We start from the raw sequence: 23,892 nt of genomic DNA, 5'->3' as shown, positions 1-23,892 counted from the left end.
GTGCTCTCTGAAAACGTCTCTTCATTCTAGTCGAAATTTTGACTCTAAATCAGGCAAGAAATTTTCGTTTGTCGCAATCTCTTTATCTTTTTCTCTTCACTTGAAAATGTCATCGGATAGCCTCCTGAAATTATTGAGTGGGAGTCTGTCTCTATTTTTCCGAGATATCTATTCAGATACTCATCTTCTGAAAAATCTCACACAGTCCATGGCACCGTCGTGTCTGCTTGAATTTCCGTTCTAGTCGCGCTTATATCAGCGCGAGATTTTTCGGGATATAAAAATGCACACGCGCATTTATGTTCCCTCGGGGTTGCCTTACTTCCCGCGAACACGCGTATTATGCAACCTGAGGAAAAAGCTGACGTTATGTCGCGTTTGTTTCTGCTACAAAGCGCATTGCGCCTCTCTGTTTTCAAGAGGTTATTTCCAGAACGTAACAGCTTTCTATCGCACTTTGTTGCACTCAAACGGGGCGCTTTCGCAGGCATCGACTGTGCTGCATAAATAACCGAGGCTTGATGTTGCTTGTAAAGCAGCATCAACGTCCGCCCGCGGAAATTTTAGCGCGAGACGCTGCTTGATACTCTGCATTGTTCGACTTTTTTATCACATGACTGCTTCATCGCCCGCGTCCTGCAATTATCTGTCTTACAATTATCGCGCCGCGCGTTGCTGCATCTTTTCTTTTTCCCCCTTTTTCCTCGCGGTCGCGCGATGCGAGTTGAGCGCGAGAGAGCACCATTGTGCTCGCATGTGACTACTCTCGATTCTAGCTTTATCTTATTTTCTTGACCGAATGGAAACACCCCGTACAAAGCGAGCGCGCGACGTAATTGTATCTCTCGTAATAACGGTTTTGCCACGACGAGCAGCTCCTAATTACCGCATTGTGTGTCGTGTGCAAATGTAAGAAATGAAATACGAAGCGTATTATAAACAGCGCAAATTGCTTCGTAATGTTACTCACAGTATGTGCGTGTTTGCATGCTTAGACATACGTGTGCATGAATATTTATTATCCAGCGATCACAGGGAGCGGCTGAAGAAAGGGAAGGGTGGCGAAAAAGCATTTAGTCGCGCAAACGGCGCTTTTAATCATACAGGAAACGATTGGAAAGCGATGACTTCTGACTAATCCCAAAGTGGGACAAAGATGTAGCAGGAATTCGCGTTTCTTCGTGAGATCTCGTTGATATCCGTTAGCCGGGACGGGACGATGCATATTATACCGTCACTTGACAAGTTTCACTTCCAATTTCTGGCGGTGACGGATAAACGAAATTCTCCCCCGGATAAAACGCATTTGCCGCGCGTTTTATTTAATTACTTGCAGTCGCGAGACGAGATCAATTGCGAATCATTTGTTAAAGGACTAGTCTCTCGCGTTCTTCTCACTAGTAAACCTACCCAAGTGTCCCACTCCGATTTTGATGAAATTTTGCACGCGTATAGAGCATCGAAAAATATTAGACACGTATTTTTTTTATATCGGCCTATAAAGCGTTTTTAGAGTAGAAACCATCTCTAGAATGTCAATTTTTTCGCTTTCTTATGCTGTCCTGTATGTAGATGTTCAATATCACGAAAGGTTTGAGAAAATAATGTTTTTAGAGGAACACATCAGTCGTTTTTGCATTACCAAATCCGAATTTACCAGAAAATTTGAGACTTTCAAAATGGTGAATTCAATATGGCGGATCGATATTTGATGAATATCTATGATTCTGTCGTAATTGGCATACATTTATTAATTTTCTACGATTTACATATCTCAAGGTCTTCAGAGTAAGAAGCAAATCTAGAATCAGATTTTGAAACTCAAAATGTCGGACTCATCAAGGATGAATAAAAATTTGAAAACATTTCTCCATCAATTTCTGGAATTGGTGTATGATTTTGTATGTATGTGACTTCTCTAGGCTGATGATAATAAGTAAATGAGACGGATGCTTTGCCCAAATAATGAAGATATGTAGACCTATTCGGCTAATGAGTATATATGTGAGTATATATTATTAAATACAGTTTTCTAAATTTGAATGTGTATTATAGTTTTTAATTCCGAAGACCTTGAGATACATGACTCATGAGAAATTAATAAATGTACACGAGCTTTCGAAAAATATGATATTCTTCAAATATCGATACCGCCATATTGAAAGTCTCAAATTTTCTGGTGAATTCGGATTTGGTAACATAAAAACAGCTGTGTAGTGTGTTCCTCTGGAAACATTATTTTCTCAAACATTTCTTGACATTAAGTATTTATGTACAGGACAAGAAAGCGAAAAGATTGACATTTCAATGGTAATTTCTACCCTTAAAACGCTTTACGGGCCGATATAAAAAAATACGTATCTAATATATCTTTCGATGCTCTATACGCGTGCAAATTTCATGAAAATCGGAATGGGACACTCGGGTAGGTAGGTTTACTTGTCAGTCGACATTCTATTATTCGTAATTAAAAGGCTGTATATCCAGAACGCGCTCGCGCGCGATCCGGGACAACCTATAAGAGTAAACTTCATTCCATTAGTAGCTGATCTTTTCTCACGGTGCAACTCGGTGCAGGCTCGAGGTGTACATCGAAGACCAGTGCGCGCTTAAGCTCACGAACAGTTTCTGTCTCGCCGTCTTATTCCGGAGGCCGCTTGTGAATTCAATAGCATCTCGCCTTCCAACGGCGACTTGAATCTCGCGCGTTTCCGCGCAAAAGTCGCGTCCATTTGAACATTCATTTCCGGCAGAGGCTCGCTTTTCTTCCCCCGCAGTCCCCCCGCCCTCTTATTAAAATCGCGGACGCTTATTGTTCTCTCTCTCGTTCGAACGCGCGCGCGCGCGCGCATGTCCCGCGCTTTAGAATTTCCCTATTGTCTCGAACGGAGAAGCGACGATAGTTCGCTGCCACGCGTAGCCAGCCAGCCGCGGCTCGTTGCGAACGGCCGAACCACACATTACGTAACGATCCAGATAGGCACGGCTTACCTTGAACCGTATACGCTTCTAAGGGTTTAAGGGTTAAGCGCTCCTAAGAGAATACGGACGCGACACGGCCGAGCCCTCTTTATTAATACCGTCAAGGACTTGTTGCATTCGTATAATCGCGTATTATTGCGCGGCAACGCAGGCCGCGGGTGATCGCGGCCATTAATGCGAGTTATCAAAGCAGATGATATTACGGGTTGTCAATTAAGCCGGTGGATCGAGGAGTAATGGATCGAAGCGTAATGGAGCGGATATTGAGGCGCGAGCGAGCGATACCTCCTCGCTGAATCGGTAAGCGCTCGCTCGCGGACCGCGATCGCGCGTCGCGCTCATAATGGAATGATACGATCGCGTCTGATGCGATTAGCGGAGGTATTTTTACGAGGTTTGACGAGCTGATACGCGCCGCGAGAGCGGCAGCGAGCGCTTGAACGCGCGCCGAGATTCCCGAGTTTCCGAGCGGACAGCCGAGCGGCATATACAGTTTGCGAGAATGATCGCTCGACCGCGCGATTATCGGAATCGTGTAACTCGAAAACGCAGACAATTGGCGTAATAACGGTAATTGCGTTAACGTCATGATATTATCTCCCGCGCGGTTTTCCACTTTGGAATCCGATCTCGGCCGCGACAAACGTACGACGACACGGGCTTATTTGCATCTCGTAAACGAACGAACGCGTGTGCGCGTCGCGTTCGTGACATACGCACGCACGCACGCACGCACGCACGCACGTACGCTCGCACGCACGCACGCACGGCGTGCGTATAATAATGTTCACATATTGCAAAATGATATCATCAAACAAGAGGCGCTTCGTGCGCAAATATTTTGCCCCCTCCGGCGCGCCGTTCCGCACAATTCGCGCGATTCTCATCTACCGTAGAGAGAGAGAGAGAGAGAGAGAGAGAGAGAAAGAGAGTCTCTCGTTCCAAAGGGAGAAAAAGAATGACTTATCGCGTGACACACAAAAGTTAATTAGTCATCGCACGCGAACCGTGCCCCTCGCTGCTAATAATGCTCCTTCGCGAGATATGAAAATAATAAATTGCGCATTACTTTGTTTTCTCTCTTTTCGTCGACGCGATCTCGCTCTGTGTGACTCCAATCTGGGAAAATCCGCTGCAACGCTGGTTCGACCGGGCCGGAAGCTTTCTTTCGTATTTTCAGCACGAGATAATGTCGCAGTGTATAATTTCGTCATTCATCGGAAAGGAGCGTCGCGGGAAAGTCGATCGCGCGAGGAACCGCGACTCGACACTGCGACACAACGCGCGAATAATATCAGTTTCCCATTTTACTCGGCGCGATGGAAAGGCGCGAGCGCGAGCGTTGAGAAAATGGCCGGTCAGCTCGCGCGACGAGCGTGCACGTGTCGGGCGCTGCATTGTCTCTCGAAATCGGGTCGTAGTACGCCGAGTCGTGCGGCGCGCACGAAGGTGGGTTTCACCTCGATGCAGCCGGCGGCTAATAACTTCCTCCCATAAGGTAAGGTCCTCAGGGTGCGATCACGCGCGATTCAATCAAATTCAATCGTAGTGAAAGCGCGCGCGCACGATTCTGTTTATTAATGCGCGCGCATACGCAGCGGCAAACGCGGAAAGCGGAAGGCGCGGCGGCGCGGCGGGTCGCATCGAAGAGAGAGAGAGAGAGAGAGAGAGAGAGAGAGAGAGAGAGAGAGAGAGAGAGAGAGAGACGAGCGAGAGAGGATCTCCGAGAGTCGCCAGACGCGACTCGGAATCGACTCGGCCTCGGCGAGATTACGCGACTTCCTTCGATCCGCGATCCGCAGGGTGCTCACGACCGCGCATCGCGGAGATAACGATTCTCCTCCTCCTTATCGCGAGCGCGCACGTTGCGTCGAAACCGGCGGGAAATTCGTTGTCTCGAGATGCTATCGCACTGGAGAGGAGATCTCGGAGAGCGAGCAACAACGGCGAAGTGAACGTGCATCCGTTGGTGGCTTGGTTGTGTACCACCACTCGCCTCTCCTATCTCTCGGCTCACCATCGGGCTTCGCGGCGCGAAAAAATATAATTGATATAACTACGTGTCGCAATATAAAGTGTTGCGCCAAGAATAGACGCTCGAGTGCGGAGCGCCTTGAATAAATCACGGCGGCAGGATGTTTTCGCGCTCGCGCTCGATGCGTTACTTGAGCAAAATCTTAATTATACGAAAGCGCAAGTGTGTCTCGCGAAAGAGAGAGAGAGAGAGAGAGAGAGAGAGCGCGAATGGACATTATTTCCGAGACTTGGCATTTCATTATTCTTAATTAACGACTTTTCACGCCCTCGCGCGCTTTCGTCGCCAAGTGGACGTGCGTCAAGTAGTAATACGATTCCGTGATTACGCGATTATTTCCGCTACCGGTGCAAAGCGGTCTTTTCATTAGGCGATTGTTCAATCTGGAATGTAACCGACGCACATATACATACACACACACACACGTCTGGTCTTCGTATCTCGATGATCCTCCCTGCGACTCTCGCGCTCGCTCTCGCACCGAAGACGATTAAGACCGCTATCTACGTGTCCGCACGCGCGCTACGCCGCCTTTGTGCCAGTGCGCGGTGCGCGCTGCAATTACATCTTTTTGTCGTTTCTTCGGCTCGCTTAGTTTGCGCAGCGGTCGACGGTTCGTGTGTTTTAACTCGCGGCGACCGAGCTATATCCGGCGGACAGCTTAATCGCGAGCTTCTTTTACGCTCGGAAACGCGTAAAAGATGCCACGTCGCGTTGCCTGTGTCCGCCAATCACCCGGCCGACATCGTTAACTAGCTCGTCGTTGTATTCACGCTGACGTTTTACGGCGCTGATTAAAGTTAATTAAAAAGGCGTTTCCGTGTTATCACGCCGACGGGTCGACAGTCGGATCGTCGTGATTCTGGGATTTAACGCCTGCGATGAAAAATTTCGTCAGTCTTCATCTTTCATCGTACCTTTAAGTATTCGTCCAATCCAAGAAGCGCACCGAGGTGTGCCGGGTAACGAGTCATCATTTATTCTTCACGGTCACATTTATCCTCCTCGGTCTAAATTAATATTCCTCGTGACGTTAATTCCAATTCCACAGTTAGGATTCCGGAAGCAGAGGAGGAGCGAGTGGCGTTGATGAGAACGCTGGTTCACCCGGCATACTTCAGCGTTTGGATTTGGCACGTCTATTTTTTTTATTTTTCCCGCGCCGTCGAGACGCGTCATTAGTTTATAACTCCGCCTTCTGCTGGCTGCATGTTTGAGGGCTCCTGGGTAAGTCTGGCGCACGCAGTCACGGCGATGTGCTCACCGAGACACACGTAGCCCCGGCAGTGCAGCAGCCCCGAGAATCAACAGCCGTTTAGCGTGAAGTTTTCGAGGCCCCGTATCAGTTATCGAAGCCTCTTAACCTCCTCGCCGGCATTACCCGCACCCGCCTCCAATTCGCCCGCTTAAGACGGCGCGAGCACGTCATAAGCCGGAGGTAATGCAGCGCGTCGCAGGGGCGATCGTGTGTCGCGTTCTCTCTCTCTCTCTCACTCTCTCTCTCTCTCTCTCTCTCTCTCTCTCACTCACTCACTCTCTCTCTCTCTCTCTCTGTCTGGTGCACGCGAGAGCGCACGTAAGAGGAGTCGATCGGATTTTACAGTGACAGGCGCGAAAGGTGGCGGAAGGATTTCGCCTTCCTGACGCGACTTTCTCGACGCGACCGAGCCGCGCGTCGTTTCGCGAGCGCGCGGCAAAGGTCTCGTTACCGGGTCATCGAGTCATTTCGGAGGGGGCGAGAGAGTCGTCTTCTGGCTCGACGAGCTGCCCGATCAACCGTGAACATTGCCTCGAAAGTGACGTTGAGACGTTCTCGCGCCTCGCGTGTGAACGTGAGGAAGCGGGCAAAAGCGTCACTTAGTCCTTAAGTAGCCGTAATTGATACTAATGGTCGCGCGAAGAGATCGATCTCCTCGTCTCCGCGGGAGTGAAGGTCGCGAACAGAACGAAACGAAACGGAAGCCGGGACACACGTTGTTCGTTTTGGTTTCGCTGGCGTCGGACATAGCGCGCTCTCGCTACCGCGTCTTGTCTCATTGGTAATTCCTATTATAAGGCACCGTGGCTTTCTGTGCCAAGCGTGTAATCTCGCGTATCTCGCGCGTATCGGTCGAAGCTGGAAACCTGCGGATCTCGACGTAAGTAAGCTTCGCTCGCGCGCGCGTCGTTATTCTGCCGGCTCTTATCTGCCGCGTTTTATTAGCCGTCGAATTTAGGTCGAGCAGACGCGCATCGATCATTATCCGCGATAACGGCCCACGTTTTTTCCTACCACTGCACCGCGGCGCGGCGGAAGGAAACCGCGCGAGGAGAAACCCGCCGCGCGCGCGCGCGCGCGCGCGCACCCGCCGTGATAGCGCGCGAATCCCGATCCATAGCCGTAAGCATTTGCCGATGCACTTTCATGCTCCTCGGAAGGGAAGAAAACGCGTGCGCGTTGCGCTCATAGAAAGCTTTAATTATAAACATAAAGCTAACTGCGGACGCTAATTCTGAGGAGGGTCTCGAGGTATAATCCCGTTTCTAACGTTCTTGCGAAATAGCTGCGAGCTAAAGCGTTCAGCGGGTTATCTCGCCGCTGCATAATTATCCCCGGTAGGATGCCGCGCAACGCGTTTCCGCGGCCCATCTCCCGGTAGTTTCACCGAAGCGAGCGATCGGTCGCGCTCACGAGCGCGAGACAGGTGCTCTCGCATTTTTTCCCCCGCGCGAAACCTCGTTGCCGGGGCGCTTCGGGGTTGCGAGACGAGTGGCTGGCTGGCCGGTCGATCGGTCGGCCGTGCCGACGCGGGAACCTCTGTTTTCGCAAAGTTTAATTAATTTCAGCTCGCGCGCGGGGGAACAACACGACCCGCTGACATCGAGTGCGTAAAAAGGCCCCCCGGCTATTTTTCCCAACTTCACAAAGCTACGAAGCTACGAAGACCGCGGTCGGTTTGGGAAATAATTGGGAGGTTATCGCGAATGCGTGTTACTCTGTAAGCGTGAGAGAGAGAGAGAGAGAGAGAGGGAGGGAGGGAGGGAGGGAGGGAGGGAGGGAGGGAGGGAGGGAGGGAGGGAGAGAGAGAGAGAGAGAGAGAGAGAGAGAGCGACGGGCGTTTCGCTATTTCGCGCTATTCCCGCATTCGGTCGCGCGAAATCGCCCTTTCTCATTAACTTAACTATCTGGCGAAATGAGATTTTTATCCGCGCGAAACGCGCGTTCTTGTTATCGCTCTCTCGCAACGGCCTAGGTTAGGTGTTTCCCCTCGGTAACTTCGCTAACAGCAGAAGCGATGAAAATTGGCATGAGCGCTGTTTTAAGTACGGGATTAGGAAGATATGTTTCTCATCGAATCGCGATGTTCGATGATTCAAAGCGATACGTGAGCGTGCGCGTATTGCAATTAGATGTGTAACTATTTCCACTTCACTTTCTAACATTCCTTGTGAAGCGACAATGGCGATCCCTGTTGCACACTACTGATAATTACGATAGAGAGTAAGAGAGAAAGAGGGCCCAAAGAAGAAAACGCAAGGAAATCGTCGCTTGCTTTTACACGTGTCGATGCGCGACTCATGTTGGTTTATTATCTTCCTCTCTTCCTCTCTTCCTCTCTCGTCTTCGTTCCTCTTTTAACTCCGTAATTCCGACGTAAAGGGGTTCTTCTGATTTGCAGAATGATTCAGTTGTCTCAACGGCAAGCTGTTTGTTCTCCGTCCCCGTGAAACTTTAGCAGACCGCGGTGGTTAAAGCGGCGTTTCGTAACAATTTCGTCAGCGATTAGTTCGCATGGTTTTGACGTTTCAGCGGCGCAACTACTAATTGCTTCATTAATTAGATCGGCAACTTCTCTGCCGGTCCTCCGGTCGCGTGGGACGTCGCGAAAGAATTAATTATACTACTTGTGACGTTCATATTTTGAATCCGCGGGGCGAGGAGCGACGAAATCGTGACGATGAATTCGCGTAATCGCGAGCGGAAAGTTTAGGAAAACTTGAGAGGATGTAAATTTTCTACATACTCGTATGTATGAAATTTTATATTCCGGTTCCGAGTGTCATCCAAAGTTAATTCTTGCCAAATCCTCTCGCACCAACTTCGTAAAGTACACGCAATTGTCTCCACCGGGTGAAATTCACATTGCGCAAATCAGAATGCAAATTTCGGATCGTAATGTAGAGACATGCGTATGTACTCGAATACACTTACTTAATAACGCTCACTTAAACGCTTTATATTCGAGTCGATTGACCGGAGAAGTTGGCGCGGTGAACGCCGAGATATCGATTTCGCCGATGGAAATCGCGCGAGGGTCCATGAACTCGGTATCCTTGAAAAGAACTCCGAAGTAACGCCCGGATACCTCAAGGATACTGATTCTTGAAAAACCTGGCACTTTGGCCGGTCTCGGCCCGTTGCAGCCCATATAAACATCTCACGTGTCGACATCCGCTGAAAAAGTGGAGTGTCAAAAGCGTTCTTCCTGGAAGCAACTCGCGCTCCGTCGCTCTCCTTTTCTCTCTCTCTCTCTCTCTCTCTCTCTCTCTCTCTCTCTCTCTCTCTCTCTCTCTCTCAGCCTGTCGCCGATTTCGTTTTCTCCGTTCCACAAATAATTTCACCATCACTAAACCAGTCCTGATGCAACGTGATCAGCGTTCCCGGTTGCAAGTTAGAAAAGTACGCGTTCACGAGCGCTGTTAATCACGCTGCCACGTAAGAAATTCCTCACGATCGCGACGAGTTAGCGATCAGTTTTCCCTGGAAAACTGATAACGCTACCGGCAGACGCCAAGATGCCTCCCTCCCCCGCCATTATTCAGAGAGCGAACGAAAATCACAAAACCGCAGCCACCGAAATGCATCTTGCGAGGCTGTATAAATACAGAATAACCAAACGCTGCGCGAGAGCCTCGCGCATCGCGGGCGCGATGATTTACGAACAACGCTCAGCTCGCCGAGACGCGTGCGGCGGGCGAGTCTGGAGATGAACGGGAAGCCGTCGCGTTGTACGACGACCGGTAACGACTAAATCCAAGAAGGACGAACACAGAGAGAGGGAGAGGGGAGAGAGAGAGAGAGAGAGAGAGAGTGAAAGAGGTGCGCGAAGAGAGATGTGCCCGGGACGAGACGCGGTCGCCCTCGAGAGCGTGTTCTTTATCGCGCAAGAAGCTGTGAAATAGGAACAAAGGGTTCTCCTTGCGGCGAGACCCTCCTCCGAGTCGAAACACTCGAGAGAGCGGAAAGGGTGAGGCTGCTGGGAAAGGAAGAGGCCTTCCACCTGAGATCATTCGTATATTTCTTTATCTTTCCTCGACGCCGCCGCCGCCGCCGCCGCCGCCGCCGCCGTCTCCTCCTCCTCCTCCTCCTCTTCCCCCTCCTCCTCCGCCTCCTCCTCCTCAACTCGAGTGCCACCTGCGGTAAGGACCAGGCCCTCGAGGGTCCGAGACCGCGAGACGGAGATGCCTTGATTTTCTCATTGGGAGACGGCAACGAGGCGAGAGCTTCTTCGACTGAATTCACTCGCTTTAACTTTTAACTGTGCGCGCTCTCGCTCTCTGCACGTGCATCTCGATCCTCTCGAGGTTTCTTCCCCTGTCCCACGTAGATTCGCGGTATCGCAAGCGTGTACTCGCTCGGCTATTCAAAGTGCTATAGCCTTCCAAATGCATCCAGCATTCCCCTCCAGCTGCAGCTCCGTAGACATGTCTTCTTCGATCTCTTACCTTCTTCTCACTTTCTGCCGCGTGGAAATCGTACCAGGAGACCTGACGAATCGCGCGTCGAAGCGCGCGAGTTCGCTTTCATTTCGGTGCGAGCTGCGCGACGAGAGTCTCAATGGAACCTGTTTCACTTCATGAATGATTGAACGTCGCCGAGAACCCGATTCGCCACATTGTGCCGATAAAGTGTCCGCTGCGCTGGGGCCCGGATTATTTTCCTTCTGCCGTCTACGGGGGGAAAACTAAAATTAGACGAGTGGTTTGCGCTCAAGTTGGCGTAAAGGGCCGCAGTTAGCTCGCTCGATCGGCCGCGATTCCGCTATGTTCGACGAGAAAGAGAGAGACAGAGAGACAGACAGAGAGAGAGAGAGAGAGAGAGAGAGAGAGAGAGAGAGAGAGAGAGAGAGAGAGAGAGAATGTGTGTGTGTGTGTGTGAGAGAGAGTCCACCGTGTGCTCGACTTGCGCACGTGCGCGCATTTGGCGTACCTTTGCGCGTAGGACGCTACTACCCGCTGCGAATCCTTGGCGCGAGCGCGCACGGAATGCGCTTAACCGCTCTCTCTCTCTCTCTCTCTCTCTCTCTCTTTCTATCGCGAGAGTGTGACTCCTCGCGAGTAGAGTCGAGACGAGAGCTGCTCTCTCGAGTCCCGAGAAAGAGAGAAAGAGAGCCGCCGCGAGCTGCGAAGGAAGAATCTCATTCAGTCGCTCGGGCCATTCGATCGTTACACGCGCGCGATGTGTATCTAATTGCAGCAGAGAGAGAGAGAGAGAGAGAGAGAGAGAGAGAGAGAGGGGAGGAATTGTAGCTACACACGTAAGCTGGCACTGAACAGGATTAGATAGAGGAATAGCTGACGCGCAAGATTTACAACACCATCTGTTGCGAGCGGTCCGTGCTTAAATATCGCGAGGTGCGCGTTGGTGGACGCGAGATGGACTCTATGATGTATTTGATTCGAGATATTGATCACATCCGCGCTCGGATTATTATCCCGAGAGACCGTCACAGGCGAATTGCGCTTCGCAATCTCTCTCTGGTCGTTCTCGATCGATTGACTCCGCGCTCGGGGCCTTCCTGCGATCTCTCTCTCTCTCTCTCTCTCTCCGATGTCGTTGGACCGCCGAGTGGACGGACGGACGGACGGACCTCACGATTTCGTCGCGGTGTCGTGTCGAAGCCGCGCGCGCGCTCTTTCGCAGCGTTAAATACAATTCCTCACTCTCTCGCGTTAGCCGCTGAGCGAAGCCTCTTGGCTCGCGTCGCCCTCCTCCCGATATTGCGATAACGTAGCGTAAGCTTGCTCGCCGGCACGAAAGCGGTCGGTGTTTCCGCAAGTTTTCATTACGCGCGGCCCGCGCGCATAATAACCCGCGGGCGCTTTGCGCGAGTTTACACGGCGTCGACGGAGGCTAAGTTAACGCCAGACCCATTACCAGCCGGATCCTTCCGCGACCCTTAATGGGAGGAACACCCATCGGCTCCTCTTCTTCCAGCCGTCGTCTCTCTCTCTCTCTCTCTCTCTCTCTCTCTCTCTCTCTCTCTCTCTCTCTCTCTCTCTCGCACTCGCCGTCGTTTTCGATCCCGAGTCAACTCACGAAGCTAACTCACGGAGGAATAGCGTTTGCACTAGGCGCGTTATCTGCGCGCTCCCGTACATATTAGCGGCGGCAGGGAATACGTCGGAGAATCGGCTAGGAAGATATTCTCCCCGCGCTCGTCGTTTCCGCGGCCGCGGCCAGTTGCGTAACCTCGTTGATCCTGCTTGCGTCTTGCAGCTCCGTATTTTGCGGCCCCGGCAAAAAGCGTCTAATTGCTTACGACTTTATCACCGGCCGGGGATAAAGCGTAACGCGGCAGCTTTAACCTGACCTTAACCCTGGTCGCTGTAAAATTTTACTCACCACGTAAGAAACCACTGCATCGCACTCGCTCGCTCGCTCGCTCGCTCGCTCGCGCGCCCGCGTTTTACGTTTACGCCCGTGGACTTTTTATCGGGGGGGGGGGGGAGGGACTTTGGCGGCCATAATCAATGTCTCTGCTCGAACGAATGGTCCGAAGAAAAGGCAGGCCGCCGCCGCGGCGCTCGCGTTTGTCGGGTTTTGACGCAAGAAATCGCAAACGTGGTTGCCTATAATCATCTGTAATCGCGGGAGAAAAGGAGAGAGGGAGAGGCAGACAGAGTTGGACAGCCGGGGGACGCTAGTGCCGACCGGTTACTCCGATTGTCAGGTTCCTGGAAGGTGTAACGCGCCTGTCTGCGGCTCCGTTCACACCGTTCTTGCGAGCCGATAAACGACTATTCATGATACTGAAAGGAGAGTTGTCATTATTCATTGCCCGCTTTTTGTGCGCGAGGCACACTTCTTTTTTCTCGCCGGAGCTCGTCCAAGCTGTAACTGCGCGATTTTCTAGCGCTATACAATGCGACATGTTTGGATGATTCTCCGACTGAATCATGAGCTGATGACGACGAGATCACGCCGGTCGGTTGGAGACACTGGAGTTATGGACAGAAATTGAAACACTTCGAGGAATCCGGCATCGGACATTTCCACTTAGAGTCGCTTTGATCACAAACCATTTGATTATCAGGAAAGAGAGAGAGAGAGAGAGAGAGAGAGAGAGAGAGAGAGAAAGTCTTTTATTAAAATTTCTCTGATAGCAGAATTTGAAAATGAGACATTAGAATTCAGTCGTCTTTTTTCTTTTTTAGAGTGCCTTTCGGGAAGGACACCTTGCTCATCGCGAAAGCATGTCGACGCTTTACTTTAAATTCAGCCTAGACTTATTTCGGAACGCGCTTGTCCCCTTAAACCCGTGTTCTCTCGCGAATGAATTTGCACGCGTTCTCTCCTCGTTTCCTTCTCCCTGGCGCGGCGCGCGGTATTACGCGGAAAAAAAAGCAAGGTAGTCGTGAAAGTTTCGCACAGTCGAGCAGAACGACTCGGGCCAGAACGCGCGAGCGGGCCGCGGTTAATTGTCTCTCGGCGGCCTGCCTCTCAGGTTTCGTTATTCTTGTGTCTCTCGACACTTCCGACTTGTTCTTAAAATCTATTTTTACCATTAATTGCGCTAATTAATAAGAGTGCCTCGGGCTCCCACGGGCGTACATCTCGTATCGGACCGCTCGCGCTCGCGCGCTTATACATTTTAATTACTCCCACGATAAAATGGCAGCCGCCTTCCTGTTTACGACATTGTCTCCGAGGAAAGTCGTACGCGACGTAGCGGCCGTGAGAAATTATAGATGGCGAGATCGCTCGGCAGTCGCGAGCCGGCCACATTCTTTCCACTCTTTCGTCGGAAATTCGACACCGTTGTGTTTAACTTGATCTCAGTATCGGCCTCGATGGGAGGAGGAGGGGCTTCCTTTGATCGAGCAGCTTTCCTCAAGCTTTGAATCACCGGCGACCCTTAAAGACCCCTCGTCGGGGGATGTCATTTACATGACGCATGACTTGGCATTTCTCTCCGCCCGTTTTTCGGGGAGGGAAATTTCGTACAGATTTTCTCTCACGCCCGCGTCGCGATGCAAATGAATACTTTTCAGTCCCGTCTCGCTGACGTCGGCGAGATTTACGAGACTCGTAATCAGCGTCTCCCTTTCCATCGCGTGTCCGCCGAAAGAAGATTCGCCGATAGAAACTCGGAGGGTTCGAGACGAGCGACAACAGGGAGTTTGCGAATCGCTCGGCGGGTTTCGAGCAAATAACGTGATCCTACGGGCATGCGGAAGGAGGAAAAGCCTGCGAGACGAGAGAGAAAGAGAGAGAGAGAGAATATCCGTGGAAAATACACTCGAGGAAAGGGAAGGGCCCTATTCGACTTGGCGCAGGGACGAGACGTTTACACGCTACTCGAATCGTTACGTCAACACATGTTGCTCGACTACCGTTTGAAGCTCGATCGAGCCGAGTCGCGGGGTCAAGAGGGTCGTTTTTGTGAGAAATATCGGAGAATGTGTCGTACTGGTCGCGCGAGAGAGCCGGAAGCAAATTGAACGCTGCGCCAAGCTATTCGCGCGCGTCTCGTCGTCATTTTGTCGGAGGGTTCTAATCGCACGTCTCGGCCGCGTGAAAGCGCGCCTTGCTGACCGAACGGCGAAGAATGTCTGCGCCTATCTCTTAGCGTTCCGGCGATACGGCAAATTTGGAGAAGGATATTTTCGGTTACGCGTTACACCTAGACTCGTGCCAATTTGCGCGGAGCGACTAGTTAAACTCACGTGTCACGTGAGGTCTAGCTTAGCAAAAAAATAACTCCCCGGGATGGGATGTACTCTCACCGATCAGCATCAGCCATCATTCTGTATTCCGGTCTCGATAACAATATTTTCTTCGCCATTAATCACCGTTTGCGCAAGCATGACGCGATGCTATTGGCAACAGCTAAAATAACCGCTCGCTTTCGTGTCAATTCACCTCGTGCTGTAGACGACCACGCGTGCGCGTGCGAGCGGGGAACCTTTCATTTGTGCTGAAAAAAAGAGGGAAAGAGGGAGAGAGAGAGAGAGAGAGAGAGAGAGAGAGAGAGAGAAAAGAAGAGACAGAGAGCGCGTGACGTTAAAAAACACGCAGGATATTTTGATAGGACGTGCATGTATCAATGGGAGTATAAATCATCCTCCGTCCTCTGCCTCGCTGCGTGATATTAAAACATACGAATCCGGAGGATCAGCGAGCGCCGTATTCGCGGTATTCGAGCTGCGAGGAGAGTTGAGCCGGTAATTATGTCTGCGGAGTTACGTCCGGAGTAATTCAGCGGATGGATGTTTTGTAATCAAAAGTTAATTCGCGCGGCGCTGCAATTTCCCGCGATTGACGTTCGTGTATACAGAGACCGCGGCGTACCAAGCGCGTCCTTCCGGTGAACCGGCGCGCCAAAGGGCGAAGATGGCGTCCCGTCGGTGGAGCGCCGAGAACGTGGCGCAACACGTTGCGTAATTGCTCGCGTGCGAGCATGCGTGCGGTTTTCACCCGCATGCGGTACGCCACGGGGCACCGGAGAGTAACGCAACGCCGGCGAACTACCGGCATCTTGTAACCGGCCGCCGCGGCTCAGCTCGCTGCGCCGCGCCGGCGACGCCGGCGACTATTTTGAAGCTGAGATTTTTCGAGATATAGGTCAACAACGCATCTCTCGCGCCCCGTCGTCTCTCTCTCTCTCTCTCTCTCTCTCTCTCTCTCTCTCTCGCGTCTTCTTCTCTCTTCCGCTCTTCTTTATTTACCGTAAAGCCCGCTAACGTGAGGCGCGCGCGCGCGCGCGAGGCGTCTCGCACGGGACGGCTCCGAGCTATAATTAACGCGCGTGTCGATTCTTCCTCACTTTTACGCGACGCGAGCGCTTCGGCGAGGCGCGCGCACGCGTAATTGTCTAGTCCGATCATTCTTCGGGTGTACGGCTTCGCGTTTCAGACAGCGGTCTCAGGTTACTCCGCTCTGCCGGAGTTGATTAGGAAATCTCGAATGGGAAGAGGAGCCGCGCGCGGCTCTCTCTCTCTCTCTGTGAGCCGCCCAGCCGCCACGAATCCGTTTGCCTCCCGTTGGCCCGCGTATTTCTCGCGCAACGATCGATAAATAACGGTCACTCTCGGGGGGTGCAGCGATGGCGGAGAAATATCTGGAAAAAAATAGACTTGGCAGAGAACGGCCGGGAGAGAGAGAGAGAGAGAGAGAGAGCGGGTCTCCGATTGTTCTCCGTCTGTCTTGCTCACACTCTCGCCTTAGGTTTCACCTAAAAACGCGTCGCTCGGCGCGCACCATTATTGCTGGCAACGTGCCGCGCGCTGGACCTGGCGTGGATCTTAATCTCGCGAAGGAAGGGACCGAGCCTAAAAAAAGCACGCGCGCCGCGGAAGAAAGTCGTCGCGGGGTTACTTACCTTTGGGAATTTATCGCTGGTCGATTCGTCGGCTCGTTCGGCCGTTGCGAACGAGAGAGAGAGAGAGAGAGAGAGAGAGGGAGGGATCGTGCGAGCGCGAGATTTATGTCGACGGCCGGCGCGATCGTCCGGCCGTTACACTTTTATGGCCCTTCGCACGGAGGGAGGCGGGAGATTTTAACCGGGCCGACGACGGATTACGGAATCGGCGGTTAAGATTAGGGACTCCCGATTCGCCCGAGTCGCGACGCGACTTCCCGTTCGCGACGGTCTCCGCCTCGCCGCGCGCGCGACCACGCGTCAAAAGCGGAGAGACGCCGCCAACTTGTTGCTTCCGCGTGCTCAGCTTTTTCCGCCGTCGCGTGCTTTTTCCCGAGGAGAGTGCGCGAAAAGCAGGCCGATGAAATCGCTGAGATACGGCGTGTCGAGGGTGCCGCGGCCTGTCCGAAGGTAAATCTCGATTTTCTTCCGGACGCCGACAGCTGGAGACCTCTCGCGGTCCGTATCCGCCGCGGTCGGATGGCTGTCGCCGTTGCTTGTTCACATCACCTCCGCGGTTGTCTTCGTGTTATCAACGATTGCCATGCGATTGCGCCTGCTTTCGTTTCCACTCGCGGTATTTTCAGAGACGAGGTTACGCGACTCGGCAGACTCGCTTCTCGTGAGAACCGCCCGCCGATTCTAAGTCGAGTGATTATCGTCGCGCGCATATGGGAACGGCGTATGTGGATCAAGTGATCCGCAGATAAATTTAGCAGATTAGCCGTATTAGCCTGGATTGTTGACCCGTGTGAGGGGCTCCTATACGTGCGCTCAATTCGTCCGCCGGAAGCCTTGAGGCTCTTTCAATGAGGGAAGATGGTCGTTCTAATCAACGAGTTGTCATTTCTCCATCGGAAGTCGATCGATTGCATTAAACTGTGTTTCGTTCTCGTGACACTTTGCATTTCCCAATTCGCGGCTCAGTCGAATAATTTAAACTGTCAAATCGTGGATATTGCTCGTGCGTAAATTTCTTTATTTATCGTGCATGATGCATGAACATCTGATGGCAAACAGAAATGAAAATTGAATTAGCAGAAATTGAGAAGAAAAGGTTGCAATAAAAAGTAACGACTTGTTAATTTCAACAAGTCGAGCATACTGCTGCGGTATCCCTGACTTAAAAAATTTAATGAAACGCTTATGGAGAATTTATAAAGAAATTCATAAGGCAAAACTTGATTATTCGTAGGATAAAACCTGATAAAACTAAAAGCTTTCAGCACTAAAAATGTATAAAAAGATATGTTGAAGATTTGGATGTAAGAACAAATATTTCTCAATATCAACGTGTTCGCCCGTCTCACGTGTGTGTGTGTGTGTGTGTGTGTGTGTCGGCAGAGCTCTGTACTTGCCGAAAAATTGCGGGAAGTGACACACGGTCCTTCCAGCACCGATCGATTCGCTCGCCGTCCGAGCAGAATCTCGCCTTAAGAATCGCACCACTCGCCGTAGAGTTGGCGGCTCGCCGCTATCGCTTAAAAGCCGCATCGCACGACTCTTAAGCGGACAGCGGTTATGCGAAAACCGGCTAACGACCGCCGTCGAAGCGGCAATAATTTCCGCGGCGCGATTATCGGCGCGCTGCGACCGCACGCAAAACAGCCGCGTTTCTCAACGCACCGTGCGTGCTACCTGTGTTGCAGCTCGACGACACGGCGCTCCAGCTGTACAAGGGCGGCGATTATGGCGCTTACCTGGACCTCGAGGCCTCGATCAACGAGCAGCAGGAGGAATTCGAAGGCTTCCACGAGAGGTGAGTGGACAGAGAGAGGCCGCGAGATATCGCTAATAACAAGCGCCGCTGCGTCTCGCTGAAATAATAATAACCGACGAGCTCGCGTCGCTCCGTTATGCACTGCGCTATCGCGATATCGCGAGACCGCCATTTCGTTGCGATCGCCTGCGCGGAGCTGCGCTCCCCCCGTCGACCCCTCCGACAGCGGAGATTCCTCTGGAAAATCTCGCGGGGTGCGTTCTCAGGATTGATCTCGGGACTGACTCGCGATACGTCGCGCCAGCGCGCGTCCATATCTCTCGTACTTGCCGGATTGGCGTAATTTATTTAAACCGCGCGCGCAATGACGGAGCGCCACTTAATTGCGCGCCGCTTAATTGCATCCCGGGGATGCAGGCGCTTTCTTGCGCAAGCTACCTGAAGTTGGCCCTTATTACGGAATAGACCGCGCGTCTTTACGAGCCCCTCGCGGTCGCGCGGATAATCGCACGACCGGACAAGCCGTAGAACGTAGGGAGCAGCCACTGGGCTAATGAAGGATATTTAGGTGAGAAGAGGGTGGCGCGCGCGCGTGCGTTTCCTCAACGTCGCGCTCGGTGTCGCGCAGCAGGGAAACTCGCGACGCGAGTCTCGAAGAGAGCGAGAGAGAGAGAGAGAGAGAGAGAGAGAGAGAGAGTGAGAGAGCGAATGAAACAGAGGGAGAGAGGAAGGTCCGTGTTACTCGGAACGGTTATTCTCGTTAAACGGAGACCCACCTCGAAGTAATGCGACGGAAGGATACGTCAGCGCAAAAAAGTCCCCGCACCGTCCGGCAATTAGCACGCTTTAGTTTGTGATTCCCGAGGCGCGCGCGCGTCCAACGGGGTAATTTCCCTCTGAATAGCGCATTCAGAATGGCGGGAATAGTTATCGTCCGTAGGCCAGAATTTAAATGCGCCGCGCGGCGATAAAACAAGAGAATGACCCGCGTTGAGTACGTTGAGTCATTGTGCGAACGATCGTTAAAGCATTTTCGTCCGCGGCGGAGAAGTTTTTTAATTGGATTGTGCCGCAACGGGGTGCAATTTATTCGAAATGCGGAGTAATTCTGGGAGAAAATCGCGCTTTACGATTCGTCCCGCGACGCGACGCGACGCGACGAGGGTTGAATCTTCCACATCGCGGCGATCGCTCTCCGGTCGCCGTGCGAATGATGTCGAGCGACGATTTAAGCTTCGTTTGATTATCTCATTTGTACGTGAGTGATCGGAAATCGGTGCGTCTCTGCTGATATTTTAGACTTTCGCGGTGCAGAGAAATATTGAGTTTGATCTCCGGATTAGTGTCGCGTCCGGCATGAATCTGCTTCCGACGTTTCATGAAAATTCACGAAACTATTCTATATTTGCGATCCGCGTATCGGAAACAAATCCACGCCGATGGGGCGTATTTATTTTTCTCGGGACAATTTCTCGGGGAAATTCGGTAAAATCGATTCTCTCGTCCCGCCTTGCTCATCCGATTTCAGCCGTAAGCAATTAAATTTCCGCGAGACCGAGAACTTTGGGCTATTTTTAGAAGCGCCGGCTCTCGAGACGTTCTGTGTTTATCTAATGGCGCGGTATTCCGCGGTAAAATATGGGAGAAACCGGGCGCTGGTTTCCGTCGTTGAGAATGCACGTCGGGCCCGGCAGTATATTTGCGGTCTGCGTATCGAATTCACGTTAACGCCGTGAAGGCTAACCGTGCTCGTTGAGTATTAACGCAGGTAAACTCCCCGGGGAGGGGTGAGACGAGCGCGCGGCGTTAAATTTAGTTCTCCTTTGAGAGCCGCTTCGAGACCCGCGCCTTTTCGGTGACTTTCCATTCTCCCCGAACCTACGCGACTGCTCACCCACGTTGTGAGTATGACGGCGAACAATGGCATCGAGAAACGCGGAAGCGCATGCTATTTTTGCTTTCATCATCCTTCCTTCCCACGCGCCGCGCGATATTTCGCCGTTTATTGAAAATTTATTCGCCGCGCTCTCGATCGGCCCGCCGTCGCGCGGCGGCGGCGCAGTCACGGCGACGATGAAAGGGAGGAACGCTGCAAAAATGCTGGAGGGGGAGGAGGGAGCGGCGGAGAGGAGGAAGAGGAGAGGCCGAGAAAGAGATCGTTTCGCAGCGTAGAATGTAATTGCGCATTCTTTATTTGTCAGGAGCGATTTTATTTATACCGTCGGATATTTAAATTGGAAGCCGGACTCTCGGCGCTAAATCAGAATCGAAGGATCGATTTTCCTCGCGGCGCGCGTTGCACGCGACGCTACGGGCGCATACATCGCGGCGATTGATCAAGACCGGAATGGTCTCGTACACACACACACACACACACGCACACACACACACATGCGTTGGAAACAAGATCGCTTCCAGTCCATTAATCGGCACCACTACATCAACGCTCGATGCACCGCCTTCGATCGGATTGCATTTCGCGCGCGCTCAAAGGCACGTTCGCGCGAATGTCGAATAAATGCGGGGCAGTCGAACGAGAGGAAAGACGAGAGGCAACCCGGAGGATTGGAATCGGACGCGATTCGAGGTCGCTAGGAGGAGGAGGAGGAGGAAGGGTGGAGGGCTGCGGAGGAGTTAAATAAATGTTTGTCCGCAGAGATATGCGTTCCAATATTTGAAGCCCCGGAATTTCCGCGAACCGCAAAATGATATCATACGTTTACCGTACCCCCGCCCCTTTCTCCACGCTTGTCCACCTCATGCACGATTCGATTTTTCTCCGTTTGCTCGCTCGCGCACACACACACACACACACACACGCACACATGAGTCTGCGCGAGCCTGAGTTTCTGTCACGCGTTCATGAGGCGGTTCAAAGAGGAAATTTCAAGGTAACGAAGCGGCAAGAACGCGGATAGCACCAATCGCGGTTCTGCGTTTTCCCCCAATTCGACGATCCGCGATTGTACCCTCTTGAAAAATGTACACTTTGTTGCCGGATCTCCGTCGCTCCTGACACGAGGAAGAGAAGAGAGGAGGGGAGGGGAGGGGGTCGTTGAATCGCGCAGGGCTGTGACCCGAGACACGGTCCCCGTGGCGAATCGTTCGTCGTCGCGCATCCTCGCGACGACGGGCGAGACTCTCCGCTCCTCCGCCACCCACGACGGGTCGACCCGTTGATCACGGGGAAAATCTCCGCGCGGGCCGGGCGATCTCTCTGACGACAATTATCCGATTATTATCGTCCGGCGCGCCGTTAAGGAGGGGCTCGTCGCGAGAAAATCGCGGCCGCGGCGGGAAAGCAGCGTGCGTAATTGGACGATTTGCATAGGCACGCATCGGGATCGGGTATCCGCGGCCGCGGCCGGGTGATAATAACGCGCTCGATAAAACTTATCCGAGCGGATACGCCCGGATTGAATTTGTATGCGACTCGCTCGAGGGCGGAGAGGCAGGCGGGCGCGCAGGGCAGGATAAGCGCAAGGAGGAAGGAAGGTAGCTTTCGCGTGGGTAACGAGTCGTTTATCTTTGCGGTAATGTCTGGCAACTCGCGCACGCCTACGCGTACCGCGAGGCATCACCGCTTGCGTGCGTGCCTGCGTGCCTGCGTGCCTGCGTGCGTGCGTATTCCGCGATATTTCTCACGCAGGCCGCCGCGTCTCACGCGCGCGCGCGCGCGCCGGTGCTCGCTCGCTCGCGAAATTAATTTGCGTAGCAACATCCTAGGCGGTCATCTGCGTGCAAAGAGGTACAGGGAGGAGGAGGAATAAGAAGAGAGAGAGAGAGAGAGAGAGAGAGAGAGAGAGAGATCGCGATAACAGATTGAAGAAAAGGTCTCCGGGAGAGCGTCGATAAAGGCACTTTATACACTGCAAAACTAGGCACCGGAACATGTGTGTTAAAATTGAGTGTTAGTGTGTTATTTTGACACATTAGCTGGCGTTAAGGCACCAAGTGCGTCAAAATAATTCGTTTTCTGTGACAAAAGTGTGTTTTAATGACACACTTGTCACTGTAACACACCATGTAACACCGTATAGAAACGTGTTACTTTTCCTCAACAATCCCGTGACACACACAGAGCGTGTTATTTAGACACAGAATGACAATCGAGATACACTGAGAACATACTCGGATGATATATTGGATAACGCATCAAGTCACGTAGCACACTAGTAATGTGTTCATGATAACACACTAATTTTGTTAACACACGTTTGAATGAACACACATATGTGTATTAAAAGAAATACATGTGAGAAAAACGCAAATCGACAAAATCGGCGATTACTCGCCTTCGAAAAAGTATCTATTGTATCTATTGAACAAATTAATGCAATGATAACTTGCTTCCGTATTATTACAGACTAAATCATTAATTATATGTTATTCATTATTATATGTTCAAGCGTGATATGTTAAGTAACGCGTGACTTGAAACAGAAAAAATGTGTAAAAAGAAAATTCATTCATTTACACGCTTGTGCATTTCAAAATAACACACTTGGATTGTGCAATGTTGCTCAATTCTCACCTTCATAACACACATGTTATTTTAATACACCTAACCATTAACACACATACAAACGATTATATTTAACATGTACATAAATATGTTCTTTTAACATACATATATGTGTTAATTTAATTTGCTGATTTTGCATGTCGAAAGTGGAGACATACTTTAACACGCTTCAAAGCATATTATTGTAACACACACTTCAGTTTACAGCGTAGCGATCTTCGATCTCGATGTAACAGCGAGCGGCAGACGCTCGAGTTTCGCGTTTTGTTGATCACGTTATCACGTTATCAGACGGTCAACGTCCTAACATACGAATTTTGGGAAAACGCTTTGTCGAGATCGAGAAATGTTCGGTTTGTGGTATTTACAGCGCGTGGTGCTGATGATGATCGACATGAGCTCGTTCCATTGATGATGATGAGCGCTTCTGTCAATTTTCGACGTCGGGGTGATATCGGAAGAAGTCGTTAGTTATATAGTTTTCCACAGAGGCGGAGTCTGTGGAAGAAGCGCGGAAACATTTATCGTCCCACGCGGGCTTCGTAGCACTTAATTTACTTCGCATTAAGCTTCATCCTCGCGCGGGCGTGATAAAGCCGCGATCACACCTGCTTTCTATTCGTGCTTACCCCGTGGAAAATGAAGCTCACCTGCCCGAACGCGGATCCGTTTTTCCCGGGAAATTAATCAGTCGCCGGAGAAAGTAGACGGTACTGCCGGTACCTCGAAAACTTATCTCCATTCCGTGCACGGCGTACTTAACTGAAAGGAGGTCCCGGCGGACCTTACCTAATAAACCTCGTGTCATCGCGTTTCCCTCACGCGCCCTCTCATCCTCTCTCGCCGTCTTTCTCTCTCTCTCTCTCTCTCTGTGGAGTCTTATGTAATCTGTTTGAATGCGCGTAGGTACCGGTATACCGGGCGTATATAATTATAATGGAAGGTATACATGTATCCGCGACTATAACGGCTGAAGTAAGAGAAGGTACGCAGAGAGAGAGAGAGA

The 23,892-nt window shown here is 51.6% G+C and overlaps 1 protein-coding gene across 2 annotated transcripts in view; it reads left to right on the top strand.

Annotated features, from left to right (window-relative positions):
- Fhos (Formin homology 2 domain containing) overlaps nt 1–23,892 on the top strand; it is a 144,982-nt gene that overhangs the window by 25,896 nt on the left and 95,194 nt on the right. For both annotated transcript variants that reach the window (XM_025305026.1, XM_025305025.1), the window contains exon 2: nt 18,291–18,400. In XM_025305026.1, the coding sequence (XP_025160811.1) occupies nt 18,291–18,400 (110 nt within the window). The remainder of the gene's footprint in view (nt 1–18,290; nt 18,401–23,892) is intronic.

This window comes from Harpegnathos saltator, unplaced genomic scaffold (assembly GCF_003227715.2).
Source record: "Harpegnathos saltator strain DR-91 unplaced genomic scaffold, Hsal_v8.6 scaffold664, whole genome shotgun sequence".
NCBI lineage: Eukaryota > Metazoa > Arthropoda > Insecta > Hymenoptera > Formicidae > Harpegnathos > Harpegnathos saltator.
Note: the sequence above shows the minus strand (reverse complement) of the source record. Positions and strands in the feature narration are given on the sequence as shown.